At 38.2% G+C, this 17,396-nt stretch overlaps 2 protein-coding genes across 4 annotated transcripts; both read left to right on the top strand.

The window, feature by feature from the left end:
* Nucleotides 1-2,707: 2,707 nt before the first annotated feature.
* cdc16 (cell division cycle 16) lies at nucleotides 2,708-11,187 on the top strand. The gene is made up of 18 exons (XM_005810809.2): nucleotides 2,708-2,898; nucleotides 3,076-3,130; nucleotides 4,072-4,169; nucleotides 4,268-4,306; nucleotides 4,414-4,551; nucleotides 5,174-5,333; nucleotides 5,432-5,526; nucleotides 6,554-6,687; nucleotides 7,029-7,108; nucleotides 7,198-7,247; nucleotides 7,328-7,401; nucleotides 7,478-7,603; nucleotides 8,268-8,420; nucleotides 8,634-8,697; nucleotides 8,784-8,845; nucleotides 9,126-9,261; nucleotides 9,614-9,704; nucleotides 10,396-11,187. The coding sequence occupies exons 1-18, from the start codon at nucleotides 2,851-2,853 to the stop codon at nucleotides 10,647-10,649; spliced, it is 1,857 nt and encodes a 618-aa protein (XP_005810866.1). The 5' UTR covers nucleotides 2,708-2,850; the 3' UTR covers nucleotides 10,650-11,187.
* A 1,006-nt stretch (nucleotides 11,188-12,193) lies between these two features.
* LOC102218128 (UPF3A, regulator of nonsense mediated mRNA decay) lies at nucleotides 12,194-17,379 on the top strand. Of its 3 annotated transcripts, none has more exons than XM_005810813.2 (10): nucleotides 12,194-12,391; nucleotides 13,654-13,760; nucleotides 13,848-13,954; nucleotides 14,163-14,261; nucleotides 14,441-14,551; nucleotides 15,269-15,324; nucleotides 15,404-15,562; nucleotides 15,666-15,799; nucleotides 16,458-16,758; nucleotides 17,139-17,379. In XM_005810813.2, the coding sequence occupies exons 1-10, from the start codon at nucleotides 12,251-12,253 to the stop codon at nucleotides 17,325-17,327; spliced, it is 1,404 nt and encodes a 467-aa protein (XP_005810870.1). In that variant the 5' UTR covers nucleotides 12,194-12,250; the 3' UTR covers nucleotides 17,328-17,379. The 3 variants fall into 3 exon arrangements, with proteins under 3 accessions (XP_005810870.1, XP_005810871.1, XP_005810869.1); XM_005810814.2 differs by having other exon boundaries at nucleotides 16,455-16,746; XM_005810812.2 differs by having other exon boundaries at nucleotides 16,455-16,758.
* Nucleotides 17,380-17,396: the final 17 nt, after the last annotated feature.

Raw genomic sequence — 17,396 nt, 5'->3', positions numbered from 1 at the left:
TCATTTATTTGTTACATGGAGTGTTTGGAGATCCTACTGTACTTCCCCAGTCCCAGAGAGCCCAGTGTTTCTCTGCACCTGTTCCCAGAAGAGAGCAATGGAAGATCCACCAGTGAGACTTCCTGGAACTGGCAGCGTCCCCTGCCGTAGTGAACTGGGCATGAAAACAAGCTCCATTAATGAGGTGCCTGCAGAGCCTGCAAATGTTTCAGGTAATGGTGGAAAGTTTTTTTGTTTTTTCCTAAGTCACTTAAAGTTGAATTTAAAAAGTTTTATGATTATAATGACCAACTGGAAATCCATTAAAAAGCTGTGCAGTCAGTTAACTTCAAACTCTATATACTGCAAGTCCCTGGCTCTGATTGCAGAGGAGATTGCATTCTCCACATCAGACTTGTAGATTATATACATCATCTTGCTTCAAACGTTGAAGGACCTAAGTTTTTTCAAGTAGTAAAATGTCCTCTATCTCTTACTGTAAACAGCTTTACTATTGCATCTGTTGTCCAGGTGAACACCGAAGTATTTACACTCCTCCGCTCCTTCTCTCATGACGGAAATAGTGCTGAGCCTAGCTCTGTTTCTCTATAGCCACTGATGACTGATGGGTGGGTTTTCTTTGATTCTGGAACAACGCAGAATGTCTTCCATAAAACTGGAGCCTTCTTCCGGGTCGAGCTAAGGTTGAAGAGGTGCTACGGAATCCCACAGAACTGCTTTGCACACATGCCTTTAGGGATCTGTGGCTGACACCACGTCGACATGCAGCCTTCAGTGCCTCCAGCTGCCTCTTCTCTTGACTTCTAGAAACAAGACAAGTGGGAGGAGGAGGCAAAAAGAGGAGCAGCATTTCCTGATTTGGTTGAAGACAAACGGGAGGTGAGGTGGGAGGTAAAACATTTGAGGTGTGACAGACAAACTGTGGATTAAAGGAAGATGTGTTTGGTAAGAAGAGGAGAAGGCTGAGTTTCTTCAGCTTCCAGTGACCACTCCTTCATAATTCTCTTCATTACAGGTTGCCTATAAACAAGGAGTTTATATTCCAAGCAGAGTAAAATACGTTTGTGATCTGATTTTTCCAGAGGAGGCCTTGCTTTGGAGATGTATAAATCTGTGACATTTGCATAAAACAAATCCAATGTCTTGTTTTCTCTCGTGGAGCAGCAACCTTCTTGAATAACCTTCAGAGATTGCAGAGAGTTTTGCCTTGAAAAGAAAACTGTTATTTGTGCTTTGTACTGTGTGATTTTGTAATGAATAAAGATGCATGTCATTCAAGACAAAAGTTATGCAAAGTCCCCAAAACATCAACATCTCAACAAATCTTTTTCACCTGTAAGAAACAGGAATTGTGTTTTTCTTAATGTGACTGTTTGTATGTGTTTGGTCATTTTTGCCTCTTTAAACACACAAAAGACAACAATGGAGCTGAGATTTTGTTATTATGGTCATCCCATGGGAGCATGCTATACGTCATAAGAGCAACAATGTGCCACATTTCCAAACTGCATGTTTCTGTTTAGCCCCTGGCCACAAAATCATTGTGGATTTCTTTTATTTCATGGTAAATTACAGAAATACTAACCCTTCTGCATATAATTCATTCATGAGTTCTCTTTCTGTGCAGAAATACAGATACTGTGCTGGGAGATTAATCACAGAAAGTTCTTCCAAACAAGACCTAACTGCAATTTTTTAAAATAATTTTTATTTAGTTAATTTGAATGTGGAAGGTTTATGTTTCTTGTGACTGCAGGTACAACTATCTCGCTTTTAGTATACAAAGCATGACCTGGTATTGCAAATAGGTGTTCATTCTGCAATAGAATTTAAATTGCTTCCAAAAATCGTCGCTGTTGGACCAAATGTTGTTGTAGCCTCATTTGGACAGCAGAGGTCAGTGTTGTATGGATGTTCATTCATGAAATGTTATTATCTGAATGGAACTCATTCATCAGTATTCCCTTTACGCGTGCTACTGTGCCAGATGTTTGCAGCTTTTCTTTACATGAACAGTTATTCAAACAAAGTTTCTACAAAACAAAAGCTGTTTTGTTACAATGGAGTGAAATTGTTCTTTTGTTCCTTTGTCTTGCCATTGGCTCATGTAGTCCTTGTGGTTGCACCAGCTGATTAAACTACTTTAAAAAGTTTACATTTGCAGACAGATGATGAAGTGTCCATGGCCTGCAGTAAATGTTAATATGTTGTCTTATCTTTGAAGTGAAGTAACAAATTATTTCCCTGTGCAAATGAATATGCCTCAGAGAAATAGCTTAGTGTTTCCAAGGATTTACATGTGTTAAAAAGTTTAAGAGAATGTATTTTGTTCTGTAAATATATTTGTCCCCAAATTTGAATGTATTTGTCCAGTACAAAGAAAAATGTAATAAACGTGGTGATTTAAAACCAAATGAAGAGGGGGGATAATTGACCAGCTGTCACCATAACCATGTATCTATGGGTAATATACTGTAGGTCTCTCCTGGTGTTGCTTTTCGCTACCATTTACAGTTGTGATTCAACTGTGTTTACAAGTGCATTAATGTTAAAGTTGTATGTAACGACGATGGTATAAACTTAAGTCTTTTGGTGTTCTTCTGTGAATAATTATAATTCACGCTGATTTTTTTTTTTTTTTTTTAAAGGAACGCATTGAGGCGGAACTGTTTGTCTTACTCGAATTTCTTTACGATACTTTATGGCAGAACACACACTGCAGGGAGAAGCCGCGGATTTGATTTTCCGAGGCTAACTAGTTAGCGCGAGGCTAACTGTGCAGCTTTCTCCTTCAACGGGAATGTCACGATTTTAAACCAGATTACAGCGTCAACTTTAAAACAAAACAAAATGAACCTCGATAGACTCAGAAAACGAGTTCGGCAGTACATTGACCAGGTGAGTCAACTGAAGCCCTTGTTGGTTTCTGTGTTGCTAGCAGATGCTAATTCCCAACACACTTAGCGAAAAAAAAAACTTTATAGTTCACCGGGTTAACAACAAAACGAAAACTCTAATCTAAGTGAAAATTGCGTATATAACTAACCTTGTGTTTTCTTATGTGCTTGTTTATAGCAACAGTATCAAAGTGCGCTGTTTTGGGCCGACAAGATAGCATCCCTTTCTCATGGTGAGTAGCAGTCGGTTGTCTTGTTAAATTAATTTGTACAACGACTGGACCTTTTGCTCCTTCAGAGCCTGTCGCACGTTAAACCCAGAGTACTGACCCCTTACCTGTCCAGCGGGCGGACTTATGGATTCGGGGCGCATCTTGGTAACCTGTTGACCGTCGCTCCATTTGTCAAGGTTTTATCATGCCCTCCCCTCCAGAGCAAGGTCTGATCAAAGGAGGAGAAGTGGGATTAATTTAGTGAAATTGACCTATTGATCAATTAGGAAAAAAGGAAATCGTCTTAAATACTACTATTTGAAGCCTCTTGCCTTATCTCCTTCCTCATCTGTTGAGATCTTTGTATTTATTCACTCTTCAAGAGAAAAGCTGCTGCTCTTTTTCCTCACTTATAAGATAGAAACAGTAGTTATGCTGTGAAACTGAAAGAGCACCACCCGTTCCTGTTAATAAGGCATTTCTGTTAAAACTACAATTGGTCAGGTATGAGCTGCTTATCCTCTAAGCTACCTGCTGTGTTTACAGTCAGTCGTCTTGTGCCAACATTGGGTGAACAAAAGAGACGATGTAGGAAACCTGAGGGTACTGACGTTATTAACACGCTCAGTTTTAAGTGACTTGGTAACATAATCGAAAGTTGAAAAGGTAACTTGATCAGAATTTCTGTGTTGCTGAGAAAATGAAAATGGTAAAGAGAAAATCATTTTTATTGGACTTTATGGACGGCATTCATATCTGACATAAATTATGAATTTTCTATGTCTAATTTTAAAAGTAGCGACGTTTTGAATCTAGAAGGGTGTAGACATTTTGACATCACAAATGTGTAAGGCACCTTGAACAGAGTAACTCTCTAATGATAGTGGTATGTTTTTAAACCTCTCACCGATAATATTGTTGCATGAAAATGTGACGATAGGGTTTCTTTCTTTGGCATGCAGAAGATCCCCAGGATATCTACTGGCTAGCTCAGTGCCTTTACTTAACCTCACAGTACCACAGAGCCTCACACGCCCTCCGTTCAAGGAAACTCGACAAGGTAGGCGCCATTTGAAGCTTTTCACATCAACCTACATTTAAAGTGAGCTTGTCTGAAAAAGATGAGCTGTAAATTGAGATTTCTGTTCTTTCACATAGTTGTATGGAGCTTGTCAGTATCTTGCTGCTAGGTGTCACGTAAGTAAATTAAAAAATATGGAAGTTGCAAAGTGTTTCATGCGTGTGTATTATTGTGGATGATCACATAGGTGAATCTCTTTTGTTATTATTATTTTTTTAACTAGTATTCTGCCAAAGAGTTCCAGCAGGCCTTGGATATCCTGGATGCAGAGGAGCCTGTTAACAAGAAATTAGTAGATAAAAGTGAAAAGGATGACAGCGGGACAGACTCTGCAAAGGAATGGGACATGTCGCCTGCTTCTGTAAGTTAAACTTGACTTGAAAATATCCCACAAATATAACATCTTACATGTCAACCTAAATAGCGGTGCAGTAAGTAGAGTCTACACTGTAGACTCTACAGGCATAGATGTCACTGATTCCCAACTTAAAGCATGTCCAAACAGGCAGAGTGGATTAGAGCAAGGAGTTAGCTCAAAGATGAACCAAACTTTTGGAGTTCCACATAACTTTTATGTTGTGACTTGACCTATCTGTAGCTTCCAGAAGCCTTGATATTATCAACTGTCTTTTCTGTGTTTAGACACATTTAACTTTGGTGCATGTAAATTTCTGATTTTGGAGAAAGTACTGAAGCATCTCTAAAATATCTGTGCCAATATTTTAGGAAATTAGCGAATAATTTGGTTTCAACTACGAGTGGTTGGACAGATCTTCTTATTCCAAGAAAATTTAAGGAGTAATGTAGTGTATAAACTGTTATGACACCAGAGCATGAAAGAACAATCATTTTTAAGCATAATGCTTAATTAAATGATTTAGAAAACCACAGTTTTAAAACAGTTATTTCTTTTTTAAAAAACATTAATTAATTTCCGAATTTAGTTTCCCCTCTGTTTCTCTTTCCCCTCTGAAAAATGTTAGATCAGTAGCTCTATCTGCCTCCTGCGGGGCAAAATCTATGATGCCATGGACAACAGGCCTCTGGCCACCCTCAGCTACAAAGAGGCCTTGAAACTTGATGTCTACTGCTTTGAAGCCTTTGACCTTTTAACATCCCACCACATGTTGACGGCACAGGAAGGTGAGGTTAATCTGTTCCGATAATCTCCTTGCCACCTGTTATTTGTTTGGTACTTCTATTATGAATTCACATTCCCATAAACATCATTCCTGCGATAGAAAAGGACTTCCTGGACTCGCTTCCTCTAAGTCAGCAGTGCACTGAGGAAGAAGAGGAGCTGTTACACTTCCTTTTTGAGAACAAATTAAAGAAGGTAGGAGGCTCTGCACTTGATTTTTTTTGTTTGTACAAAAAATAACATAACACATAAATTGCAAAAATATGTCTTGATATATATAATGGTTTTGAATCTAGGGAATTATAACATAACCCCCATTTATGTATCAAGGCACACATTCCTAAGCAAAGTGCACCCAAGGATACAGTATATGTTGGTTGATGCATTTGAAAACTAGAGAGGGTGAAAAGTCTTAGCTTTTTTGTATTTAATAAAAACAGGGAAAATTGGTTTTTCAGTATATGACCATTCAATATCCTGTTTTCCAATTAATCCAATTAATCTGATCTCTGATTGGTGCATCAGTTCTATTTTGTATTAATCATTTTTCAACTTGGAAAGTAGAAAAGTTTTTTGGAATATCGTTACTTTTCTTTTTTTTCTGACATGTGCTTCTTGTGAACTCAGATATTACTAAAAGTGTTCAGTATTTTTGAGTGGAAACAGATTTCTTCATGACTCTTCAGAGCAGACATCGTCACTTCCAGTTTTCAAGGGTTGATGTCCTGCAACTTTTAGATGTGTGTCTCCTGCTGAACTGAACTGAATCAAATGGCTGATTTCTTCATTCAAGATTTCCAGAGTCCTGCTATTGACCTGGTTATTGAAATCAGGTGTGTTGAAGCAGAGACACATCTAAAAGTTGCGTGACACCGGACCTTGAGGACTTTAGTTTGCTTTACAGAAAATATTTAATCTACATCACCTTCAAAGGAATCCTGAACAGATTATTTGCTTTTTTAACTACCATCACCGGGTGTTTGAAGTTATCTTTATGTTTTGCTAGTTTTCTCTCTTTTTTACCCAGTTGTTTGTTTTTCAGCTCAAAAGCCATTTAAAGGCCAGACTTTGTGTGTTTTGTTTTGAAATAGTAACGCATTTCCATAAGTCTTTATCAGAACCTTTTTTCCTGTTTTTGCTCTCTCTCAGTTCCATATCTGACTCTCGGTGATAATACAGAGAACATCCATCTTACGCGCTTTTGTTTTCTGTTCCTCTGCAGTATAACAAGCCCAGCGATCTGGTGGTGCCGGAGATGGTCAACGGTCTCCAAGACAACTTGGATGTAGTCGTGTCTCTTGCTGAGAGGCATTATTATAACTGTGATTTCAAGATGTGCTACAAACTCACATCAACGTAGGTGTCCATTGTTTGGGTTTTTTTTTCCTGGTAAATTGGGTGTTATTGAGCAAAAAATGTGTACTTCCACTGAAAATTTGCATAAAACATTTTTCTTTTGTGATGATAAGCAGTCACAGAGTTCCTGTTATTTGGTTCATGTACTAACCAAATAGTACATGAAAAAACAATGACAAAAACAATGAAGAAACAGAAGGTGTGATAGTTTGTCAGGAAGGTTGTTGTTTCCCCCCACTTCATAAAAACAGGAAGTTTAAAAGACTCCTAACCTCTAGCTTTGACTCAGAACATGTGATATTTTGGGGGATTTTTTTTAAAGCATGATGTTTGTTTTTCAGGGTAATGGTGAAAGACCCTTTCCATGCCAACTGTTTACCAGTTCACATAGGAACGTTGGTAGAGCTTGGAAAAGCAAATGGTAATTTAACTTGCATAGGGTGCATACATTTACAGACAACATTTATTAGAGTTAATAGGACTGATCAGTTTTTTCCTTTTTCATTGCAGAGTTGTTTTACCTCTCACACAGACTTGTGGACTTGTACCCCAACAATCCAGTATGTTTTGTTTTTTTTTTTCTTTAAAAATTCAAGCAATGGCTTTTTTTGTGTTTGTAACTAAATGACATTTTTCTCAGGTTTCATGGTTTGCGGTTGGGTGCTATTATCTCATGGTTGGCAACAAAAATGAACACGCTAGGCGATACCTTAGGTAGGTATTTGCAGTCAAAAGAAAAGGCTTCGTTCCTCTTGAAATTGGGTTTCTTTTTAACTTTTATTTCCTGCAGCAAAGCCACCACTCTAGAGAGAACTTATGGACCTGCGTGGATCGCCTATGGTCACTCCTTTGCAGTGGAAAGTGAGCATGACCAAGCCATGGCTGCATACTTCACTGCTGCTCAGCTGATGAAAGGGTAGGTAGCAACCGGTTCCCACTGGATATTGTTTCTTGTTTTTAGGCCAGTTTCTTACTGGCCTAAAAACATCTGTTGAATCTGATCAACAGATTCTGTATTACTCACACCAATAATCATGTCGCATTAAATCTTGTTTTTTTCCCCCCCCTGATTTTTTTTTTTTCCCCTGATTTTTATGGTCAGTATGAACTTCAGTAAATTCTCTTCAGTACACCTTCATGCCTAAATGTATTGAATTGCTGCCATATGGTTTGGTCTCTGTGGTAACAAGCAATTGAGCAGGGATAATTAGTAAAATATTTACTCAGACGTTTTCTTACATGGATACGCTAAAAGGCAACAACAAAGCAAGTTTTAAATACCTCAAGGGATGTATAAGAAACAGACATATTTAGAAATGTTTTTTTGGATTTTAATTTATTGGATCATTAGCTTTCCATCTCAAGAAAATAAGTTCTCAAATCTGCAAGATGATGATATCAAACTCAGACCCATTACAATGGCTCCTCCTGATCACTTTAAACAGTTTGAAAACAAGTTTATTTACATTGTCATGGTCCCATTTTTTTTTTCTTTTCTTTTTTTTTGTCTTGCCAAGTTTTACTTTCTTTTACAATACTACATATTTTCCTTTTACATTAAATCTGTTTGATTTCCACAGATGTCACTTACCCATGCTCTACATCGGGCTGGAGTACGGTCTAACTAACAACTCCAAACTGGCGGAACGGTTTTTCAGCCAGGCGCTTAGTATCGCCCCAGAAGACCCGTTTGTCATACATGAGGTGGCAGTGGTTGCATTTCAAAATGGAGAGTGAGTATATTGATCCAGTCAAACAAGACGCAGTATTCCTAATAGATCTATTTTTTAAAAGTAATTTTTAGTCTATGTGCAGCTTTTTTGATGATCCTTTTTACTGAATTTACCACTGCTGACGAAATAACCAAACAATGCTCTGCAAACATTGCTAGCATAAGCTGCTGTTTTATAAAATATCTGCATGTTTTGCCTCCTCGACTGGCGCAGGTGGAAGACGGCAGAAAGGTTATTTCTGGATGCAATGGAGAAAATCAAAGCCATAGGGAATGAGGTGATTCATTTCAATTTAATACATGGCTTTAAAATTCACGTTCTGCGTAAGCGTTGCTTATAATTTGTTTTTTGACTTAATTTAAGGTTACCGTGGACAAGTGGGAGCCTTTGTTGAACAACTTGGGTCACGTGTGTAGAAAACTGAAGTAAGTAGAGTCAATAAATTGTGTGTGGGGGGTTCTATGTCCTAATATAAACTGATCAACATCTTGTAAGCTGTATTTGAACCTACTATAGATTTCTTTTTAATCTGTTAACTGCTAAGCTTCTGCTAAGGTTGTGGGGAAAAAAGCATCCTTGTTTAAAAAATTGAAACTTGGAACAGTTGAAAGTATTGAACGAATGCTTTGTGTCATGTGATAAATACAGGACTTATTAAATTCAGTCTTTGAATAACAGCTTCTTGAAACGTGCTTAATGTTTTAGAAAGTACGACCAGGCTCTGGAGTACCATCGTCAAGCTCTAGTGTTGATCCCACAGCATGCTTCCACCTATTCTGCCATAGGATATGTGCACAGCCTCATGGGGGACTTTGAAAGTGCTATCGACTACTTTCACACGGTGGGTTTAAAAGACATTGATTTCTCAACTTGGTGCAGTTTCATTGTGGTTGATAGTTCATTGTTGTTTAAACCAGAGAGGTTGTTTTAAGTGTGTAAGAAGTATTTGTAAGGACGTGTACATCACAGCACTTTAGTTTGAACAAGTATCTATAGTAATGTGCTCTCAAATTAGTTTTAAGCAAAATATTTCAAGTAAACTATAGAAAATTCATAAAATGTTTTTATTGGTGCGTGGTTACAGTTTTAACAGGGGTATAAAAAAGTGGCTTGGGATTGGATTGAAGTAGATTATTTTTTGTTTTTCTGTTGCCAGAGTTATTTTTTATTTTTTTTGTTCTTTTCTATGATAGGCACTCGGTTTGAAAAGGGACGACACTTTCTCAGTGACGATGCTTGGCCATTGTATTGAGATGTACATCGGGGACACGGACGCATATATAGGTTTGTGTTATATCGAAAATAAATAAATATATATATTTTTTTTTTTACTCTTGAATATTTTCAGCAATTTCACTCAGTCTGAAAGACCAAATCTTCTTCATGTTTTAAGGAGCTGTTTTAACAAAATAAAATGTCATAAATGTTCACATTAATGTAAGACATGTAGATATAATGTGCTAAGAATGACTTTAGATGGCTAGATAGGGTCCTATGATTGCTGCTTTGTTAGATTTTGTCCATTCAAAAATCTACACACATTTTGGATAATTAATATAGTTAGAATGTAAAATGGAGAAAAGGGAGTGAAATTCAGGAAAAACATATATCAGTAAAGTAATAAAACAGATTTCATAGGGCCCCACGATTAGATACGGTAGTAAAGCCTTAGAATGTTTCACTTTTTGCTGACGATTATGTCACATTAGCCCATTTGTTAACAGTTGTTCCCACTCTATCACATTCTGTAAACGTCCACAATTTAAGTAGCAATAATATTTTCTAGAATATCTACCAGACAAAGCACTGTAGGAAAATATTAGCAGTGGTTAAAAATGGTTTTATCTTAGTTCAGTTGTTGAATTCAAATACCCATAAAAACATATAAAACAATAAATATGAACAATACTTGCATTAATTCTGCAAATTTAAAATATATATACATATATATACATATATATTTTTTTTCAAAAAGGCACCGACATCAATGACAAAGTGCGAGGCAGCTTTAACACCCCGACGCTGATGAAGATGTTGAACACGTCGGAGTCGATTGACCTTCAAGCCACGCCAAGGTCGGAAGAGACTAACCTGTCGATGTTGGAGACGCCGGCGTCCAATCAGGAAAAGATGATGCTGGAGACGCCTCTCCGGCTCTCATTAACGCTGGAGTGCGACATGTACGAGAGCGACGTGATGCTGGACACCCTATCAGACACCAGCACATGATTTCATCCCTTCAGGCGGTGGAACTGTTGTAGCAACTGGTCGTCATAGCTACACATGTCCACGCCCCGAGGACAACAGTCGGTCAAAAACTCTAGCAGATGTCCTCCACCATGTGGACTCCTCATTCTGTGTGTTATTTTTGTATCAGAATGCTCTTGTGAAAATTTTTAACATAAGTGACTGAATTTGTATGCAGCACATGGCGTTTACCACAATTTCACAAGAATGCACTTTAAAGGAGGGGGAAGTGAACACATGCCTTGTTTCAAGGGTTGAATATGTTTTACTTGGGGGTTAAAAACACTGGGAACATGTGGCCCCCTGACAGGAACAAACACAGCCACACACCTCGCAACGCAAGGACGTTTGAAGTCACTTGCCTAATGCCTGAGGCAGGATCCTCCCTGCTGATTAACCTGTGGATCTTCACTCTGAAGAAAGAGCTGGCTGAGAAAAATCAGATTTGATTTTTGGTTATTACTACAATAAACCATGCATTTATCTTAAAATCTTAGTATGCCTTGTTTTTGTCTGTCCCTGTGTGTACAATGTGATTTAGTAAAATTTAGAAAAGCGTGGAAACGCATTATGCCAACTGGTTAAATCTGGATTAAATACATAGATGTTTAAAACGGGTTGTGATTTAAGAAACCTTTATTTGGAAAAAAATATATATATATATTCTTGGGTTTGTTGAAATCAATTCATTCATTCACCCGTATATCCAAATCCTATTCAATATTGATCAATATTATTGATGTTTTATCGGTGAGAAGGCGTGTGTTCAATTGTGAATGGGGCAACGGAAGAAGGGGCTCACCTAGGGATTCATTCATACAAAAACCGCCACTGGTGACAACAATCCGAAATCCTGTGTGCAAACCGAGATTAGCAGGCCTTTCAATGGATGTCATACCTGTTATTTGGATTAGAAACGGGCTGTACTCCGTCTAAGTCGACCGGCATTTACACCAACGATCGGATCTGTTAAGATCCGGAAACCTGTTCCTCTGTTGTCCCCAACTTGAAGAACTCGGTATCCACACCTGAGGGGCCCCGGCAGCGTCTCGATACCAACAGTGGAAAGAATACATTACTTAATGGTGAGTTTATGGGCACAGTGAAAAATTAGAGGTAGAAAACTTGACTTTTTTTTTTTTTGTTTTGGTGAAATGCAACCTTGTAAGGGGTTGTGACAGAGGAGCATTTATTTCCAGTTCCCTTCCGAGATTCCTACAGGCAGGTGAGGAGCCAGTCTGGAGGCCTTGGCTCCTGCAGCTCTGCTCCGTATAGCTCTTCCTGTTCGATCCGAGAGCCAAACAGAACCACCAGTCTCCAGGCAGCTGATACAGACTGACCTCAAACCGGATAAGTTCAGGTGAAGTTCGTTTTTATTTTTTTCAGAGGATGAGTATTCCTTCACATAGAGTGTAAACAGAGAATTCAGAAAATGTTCCACACCATTAAATAACCAGAAAGCGTTGTAAAAACCGTTAAATTAAAAAAAGCATTTTCTTACTACTCGCGATATTTGACCCTTGTAGTCTCGCGAGGACGCGGTAACGCTTAACACCAAGCGAATTTGAGGGCGGTGGGAAGAAATGAGGTCTGATAAGGACCAAATGACCGCGGGTAAGGAGAAAAGCATCTTCGAGATACAATTAAAAGACGTCCCAAGAGAGCAAGAAAACATTCCCGCCAACGCTAAGCCGAAAGAAGAGAAGAAGGAGGTTTTCACCAAGGTACGTAGCCGAGCTTGTTGTTTACGAACAGACATGGAGACTCGAGGGGGAGGAAAGGATGTTTCAGCACCAAGGATAGCAACAGGATCAGAAGAGGGGACTTTTAGGAAGCAGTGGGAAAACTACGGCTCTGTTTTTTTTTTTCCTTTTGAATTGTTTCTGTGCTGCAGTTATTGGGCATGTTTCTGCTATGAGGCTAACATTAACAGGTGACAGTCGAGTGGAATCCTGTCAACGCTGCACAGAGGAATATCCTGTTATTCCTTCATAAAAAAAAATAAATAAATACGAAGCTTATTTATTAATTCCCCCCCCCCCCCCCCCCCCCTCTTTATTTCAAGAAGTGGCAAACTGCATCGTATTCTACCATACTGTCCAGAACCAGCCGATGTATAACTAAGTCACTGTTTAGCATCCCGGAACAGCAGGGGGAACCCAGGAGCTCTTGATGTCTCACACAATATGTAAATCAAAATCTGTTAAAACAGCAGTTTTAATGTTGTTTGTAGTTAATGAACCACCTTTTAAAGAATCTCAGCTTTTAAACAAACTGACATGCATTGATATATTGTAAAGCATTGTGAGTCCTTTCATTTTGAGCTCCACTTCTGTGCATTGAACATAAGGCTATTGATGTTTATGTATTGATACACAAGAAATATCGTGTATCAGTACGGTGGCATTGATTTTCCAATCTTATGAATTATGAAAATTGCCATCGACATTAAGTCTGATTAGTATTTGCTTTTTTTCTTTGTGTGTTGAGTCTTTGTCATTCCATATGATTATTATTATTATATTTACAGTATGTGTTAAAAATGCATCAATGCTATCACTGGCTTGTGCAGCCTTCTGCCAAAACAACACTTAATGTTGTTCTGTGACATTTTTCAGTATGTTTTCCACCATTCTACTTTCCACAATCTCTCTAGAAAAGAGCTTAATTTATTTGAAGGCTTTTTACATGTTTACCAGGGGAGACAATAAATAGCAGCTTTCCAAACAGCAGAGATGTATATATCATCCAAATAATGATTGTGTTCAGTCACGTCCCTTCTTATCAGTAACATGGGGTTACTGACTTGTTATCAGATGAACTGATCGCAACCGTGACAGTCATTCTTACACCAAAGAAGGTCATCAGAAAGACCTTTAAGGCATAGATCGTATCGTGACTGTGACGTTCACTGTGAAGGTTTAAATTATGGAGGTCAAAGCTCCAGTTGCTTTGATGTAAAATTCATTTCCTCCACTTTTTTTAGGTGGTTATTCGAAGACTCCCTCCTAACCTGTCAAAGGAACAACTGGAAGAGCATCTCAGTCCTCTTCCGTCTTATGACTACTTTGAGTTTTTCCCAGCAGATCAAAGGTATGATGAGGTTTTATAGTCCTGTGGTTCAATAGTCCACTTTTTTCATCCTTGTTTATTGACCGGTTTTTGTTTTTGCCTTTACAGTCTCTATCCCCACCTCTTCTCCCGAGCTTATATCAACTTTAAAAGCACAGAAGACATCCTGCTGTTCAGGGATCGATTTGATGGCTATGTCTTTATTGACAACAAGGGTATTTTAAGTCTTTCTAAGCCCATTTTGACTGCGTTGACGGCTTTAGCCTTGAATGTTGACTTGCGGCGTTCAGCTATAAGAAAAACAAACAGAATCTTTGGAGCTAAATGTTGACTTTTATGAAGGTGAATTAGAACATTTGTTGCCATTGTTACCTTTTGACAGCTGGTCTATTTAATTCGACTCGTATTTCAATATTTACCCAGGTCAGGAATATCCTGCTGTGGTAGAGTTTGCGCCTTTCCAGAAGATTTCCAAAAAGAAGCTGAAGAAGAAAGATGCCAAAGCCGGAAGCATTGAAGAAGGTAGGAAAATAGAAGAAAATAGATCAATTCTCATTAAATGTACTAATCTTGTGTGGCATTTACATTATTCTTGCATGAATTTAGAATGACTTCAGCACAGACAAGTTTAGCATATGGACTTTTTAAACTGTATTTCATGTCCCTTATTTTTTCCTTCTTCTTCGTTGAATTTCACTTAGATCCAGAATACAAGCGATTTTTGGAAAACTACTCCTGTGATGAGGAGAAGTCCATGGCTAATCCTGAGATACTTCTTGGGGAGATAGAAGCTAAGACCAGAGAGCTCATTGGTACAATATCACACATTTTGGACATTTTATATTTTTTATTTTGACTTTAGCCTTTTTCTGGTCTTATCATTTTTAATATTACTACAATCAGGAAAAAAATAATTCAATAGCAAGTAGACAATATATACAGTAGAGAAATAAGTAAACTGAAAAGCACAATCCTATCATACTTACTTTTTTCAATAAAATTCATATCCCAAATACCAACAGTAAGATGATATTAATATTATATGATAAATTACATTTCACTATATTTACTTTATGTGTTTAATATTTGTTTGTTGCCTGACAGGTGATGCTTTGTTTTGTTTTTAAAGTTTAAATGTTGGGAAACGAAGAAAGAAAAACACCGATCTGTATTTGCAGGACAGATTTTTATCTGCTCTTTTTTTCTGTTGGAATTAATTTGTGTTGTTTTAATTGAAAAGTATTTCTCTAGACATGTCAAAGGTTTTACTTCAGGTATATTTTTTAATATCCACATCAATTTTATGTGAGTGACTCTAATTCCAAGTACTAATAACAAAGCTTATTTAATAAGCTTATTTGGACAATGCACTCACCAGCTCCTCCTTATCTTTTGCATCCAAAATACTAAAAGTTACCTCATGTCCAAAATTTACAAAATAATTATTGCATTTCTTTGCAGTTTACTTAAAGTTAATGTTACTCTAAAAAATCAACTCAATTTTTGACTCTTTCTCCGTTTGCTTTTAGCCAAACGAACAACACCTCTCCTGGAGTACATCAAAAATAAGAAAATCGAAAAACAGGTGAGACAGAAGCATGTTTGTAAAGGCGAGAGCTGAAACAAACAAAGAAATCATTTTCTGTGCATCGCGCTTTCACCAGAGGATAAGAGAGGAGAAGAGGGAAGAGAGAAGAAGAAGGGAGCTTGAAAAGAAAAGGCAACGGGAGGAGGAGAAACGAAAGCGGCGAGAGGAGGAGAGACGCAAGCGAAAAGAGGCAGAGAAGCAGAAGAAACTGTCCGATAAAGACATCAAAATTAAGGTTGCTCATCATTTCTGAAGAAAATACCTTTTACCAGCTTTTTGTCTCTCCATTTCAACTAAATATCTCAGAGCAATGTATTTTGTGATATTTGCATTGATAGCTCCTAAAGAAGAGCGACAGAGACGATGACGTTGATTCAGACCGAATGAAGGAAAAAAGTGAGCCTTGTGATGCAGGTGTGGGCAAGTGGGAGAAAACGGGAGGGCAAATGAAGTCAAAAGAACCAAAAGAAAAGTAAGAAACACCTAATCCATGAAATGAACAAGTAGTTTGCAAAAGTTGATTTTTATTCTTAATGAAAGCCAAAGGACAACCCAACTTCCTCCCTTCCCCACATTGGAAAAGTTTTCAAAAAGTACTTCTCTTGTAGTTGTATTTGTGTTAATGATATATTTGCATAAACACCACCTCATTTGATCTGAGTGTGTCACTTACTGTCCAACTAATTTAATCTTCTTTAAACCAACATAGCAAAGTCTTGCTAATATTTAAAGAAAGTATTGATGTAACTTTTAGGAAAATGTGAGAATTTTGAAAACAATTTTTTGATTACTAAAGTGGACATAATTCACTACTAGCTACTTTTTTTACTGTTACTGTATTTTCAGTATTTCAAAACAGCTGTAAATATTTCCACAATGAAAGAAAAATTATGGTTATCAATCTTTAAATTTTAGGCTGAAGTGCAATAAGTTACATTAAGCATTAAGGGTACAGCTGTGAAGCTAATATCTTCATTAAATATCCGTCAATTTTATGTTATTTGCTTGTACAAACCTTTTATTGATTTTATACTGGTATTTGATTGGCTTGAGCGATGACCCTGAAATGCTCCTTTGTGTTACTGCTAGCTTTGCTGTAATACACGTTTCAATATACATTTGACCAGCAGAGGTCAGGCTGAGAGCGACAAAGAGCAGAGAGATCAGCACGGCCGCAGGCAGAGAGATAAGGATCACCGCGGTAAGGACGAGGAGAGAAAACGGCAACGACACCACTACGAGTTTGATAAGTTCATGCGGCGGAAAGACGAGACCAAATGGGGGAAGGGCTACTGCCAGGACCGAGCCAAGAAAGAGGGCCATCATCATGGCTATTCTTACTGTCCTGACGGGGCAGACAAAATGGGAAAGGAGGACAGGGAGGACCTGAGCAACAGAAAGGAACGCCTCCGAAACAAGGTGAGCGAGAAGGTGAGCATGAGATTGAACAGGAAGGTGGTTCCAGATGTCTCTCGTGATGCTGAACGACTGTGAGGAAATCGCATTGGAACACAAATACTCGTGTTTGGTTTTCTGATTCACTAAATCTCCAACATGTTTTTCAGAAGGTTCTGTGGTATTTTAGGGCAAAGGGTGAGAATTAATGGCAAAATGCATAGAGTTGCAAAAGACTAAGGTGGAAGTTTACCTTCCAGGGCAGTGATCTTGAACACACTGAGAGAGATACCTATGTCAGGTCACAAGTGAGACAAAATGTGAAAGAGTTCAAGATCTACAAGTAGTTTTTGCATTACACACTATGTGCATCTGTGAATACTGACTTTGACATCGCTCTCTCTCCCATCCTGCAGGACCGTCCTGCCATGCAGCTTTATCAGCCCGGCGCGCGCAACAGGAAGCGCATGAGTTCGGCTAATAAAGGCTATGACTGCCTCCCTATCGGCCATTCCCCCGAATGCAGGACGGAGCATTGTTATGAGGTTGTTGCCATGACAGCGGGGATCGAAAGGGGGTTTGAGAAAAGCAAAGACGAGCAGTGAATACTCTAGGTCTCAAGAGGAAAGTAATGGGGCATAAAAATCAGTATTGAAAGGAAGCTGCTGTCAATG

This window comes from Xiphophorus maculatus, chromosome 7, assembly GCF_002775205.1.
Source record: "Xiphophorus maculatus strain JP 163 A chromosome 7, X_maculatus-5.0-male, whole genome shotgun sequence".
Lineage (NCBI taxonomy): Eukaryota > Metazoa > Chordata > Actinopteri > Cyprinodontiformes > Poeciliidae > Xiphophorus > Xiphophorus maculatus.
This window is presented reverse-complemented; position numbering and strand designations above follow the sequence as displayed.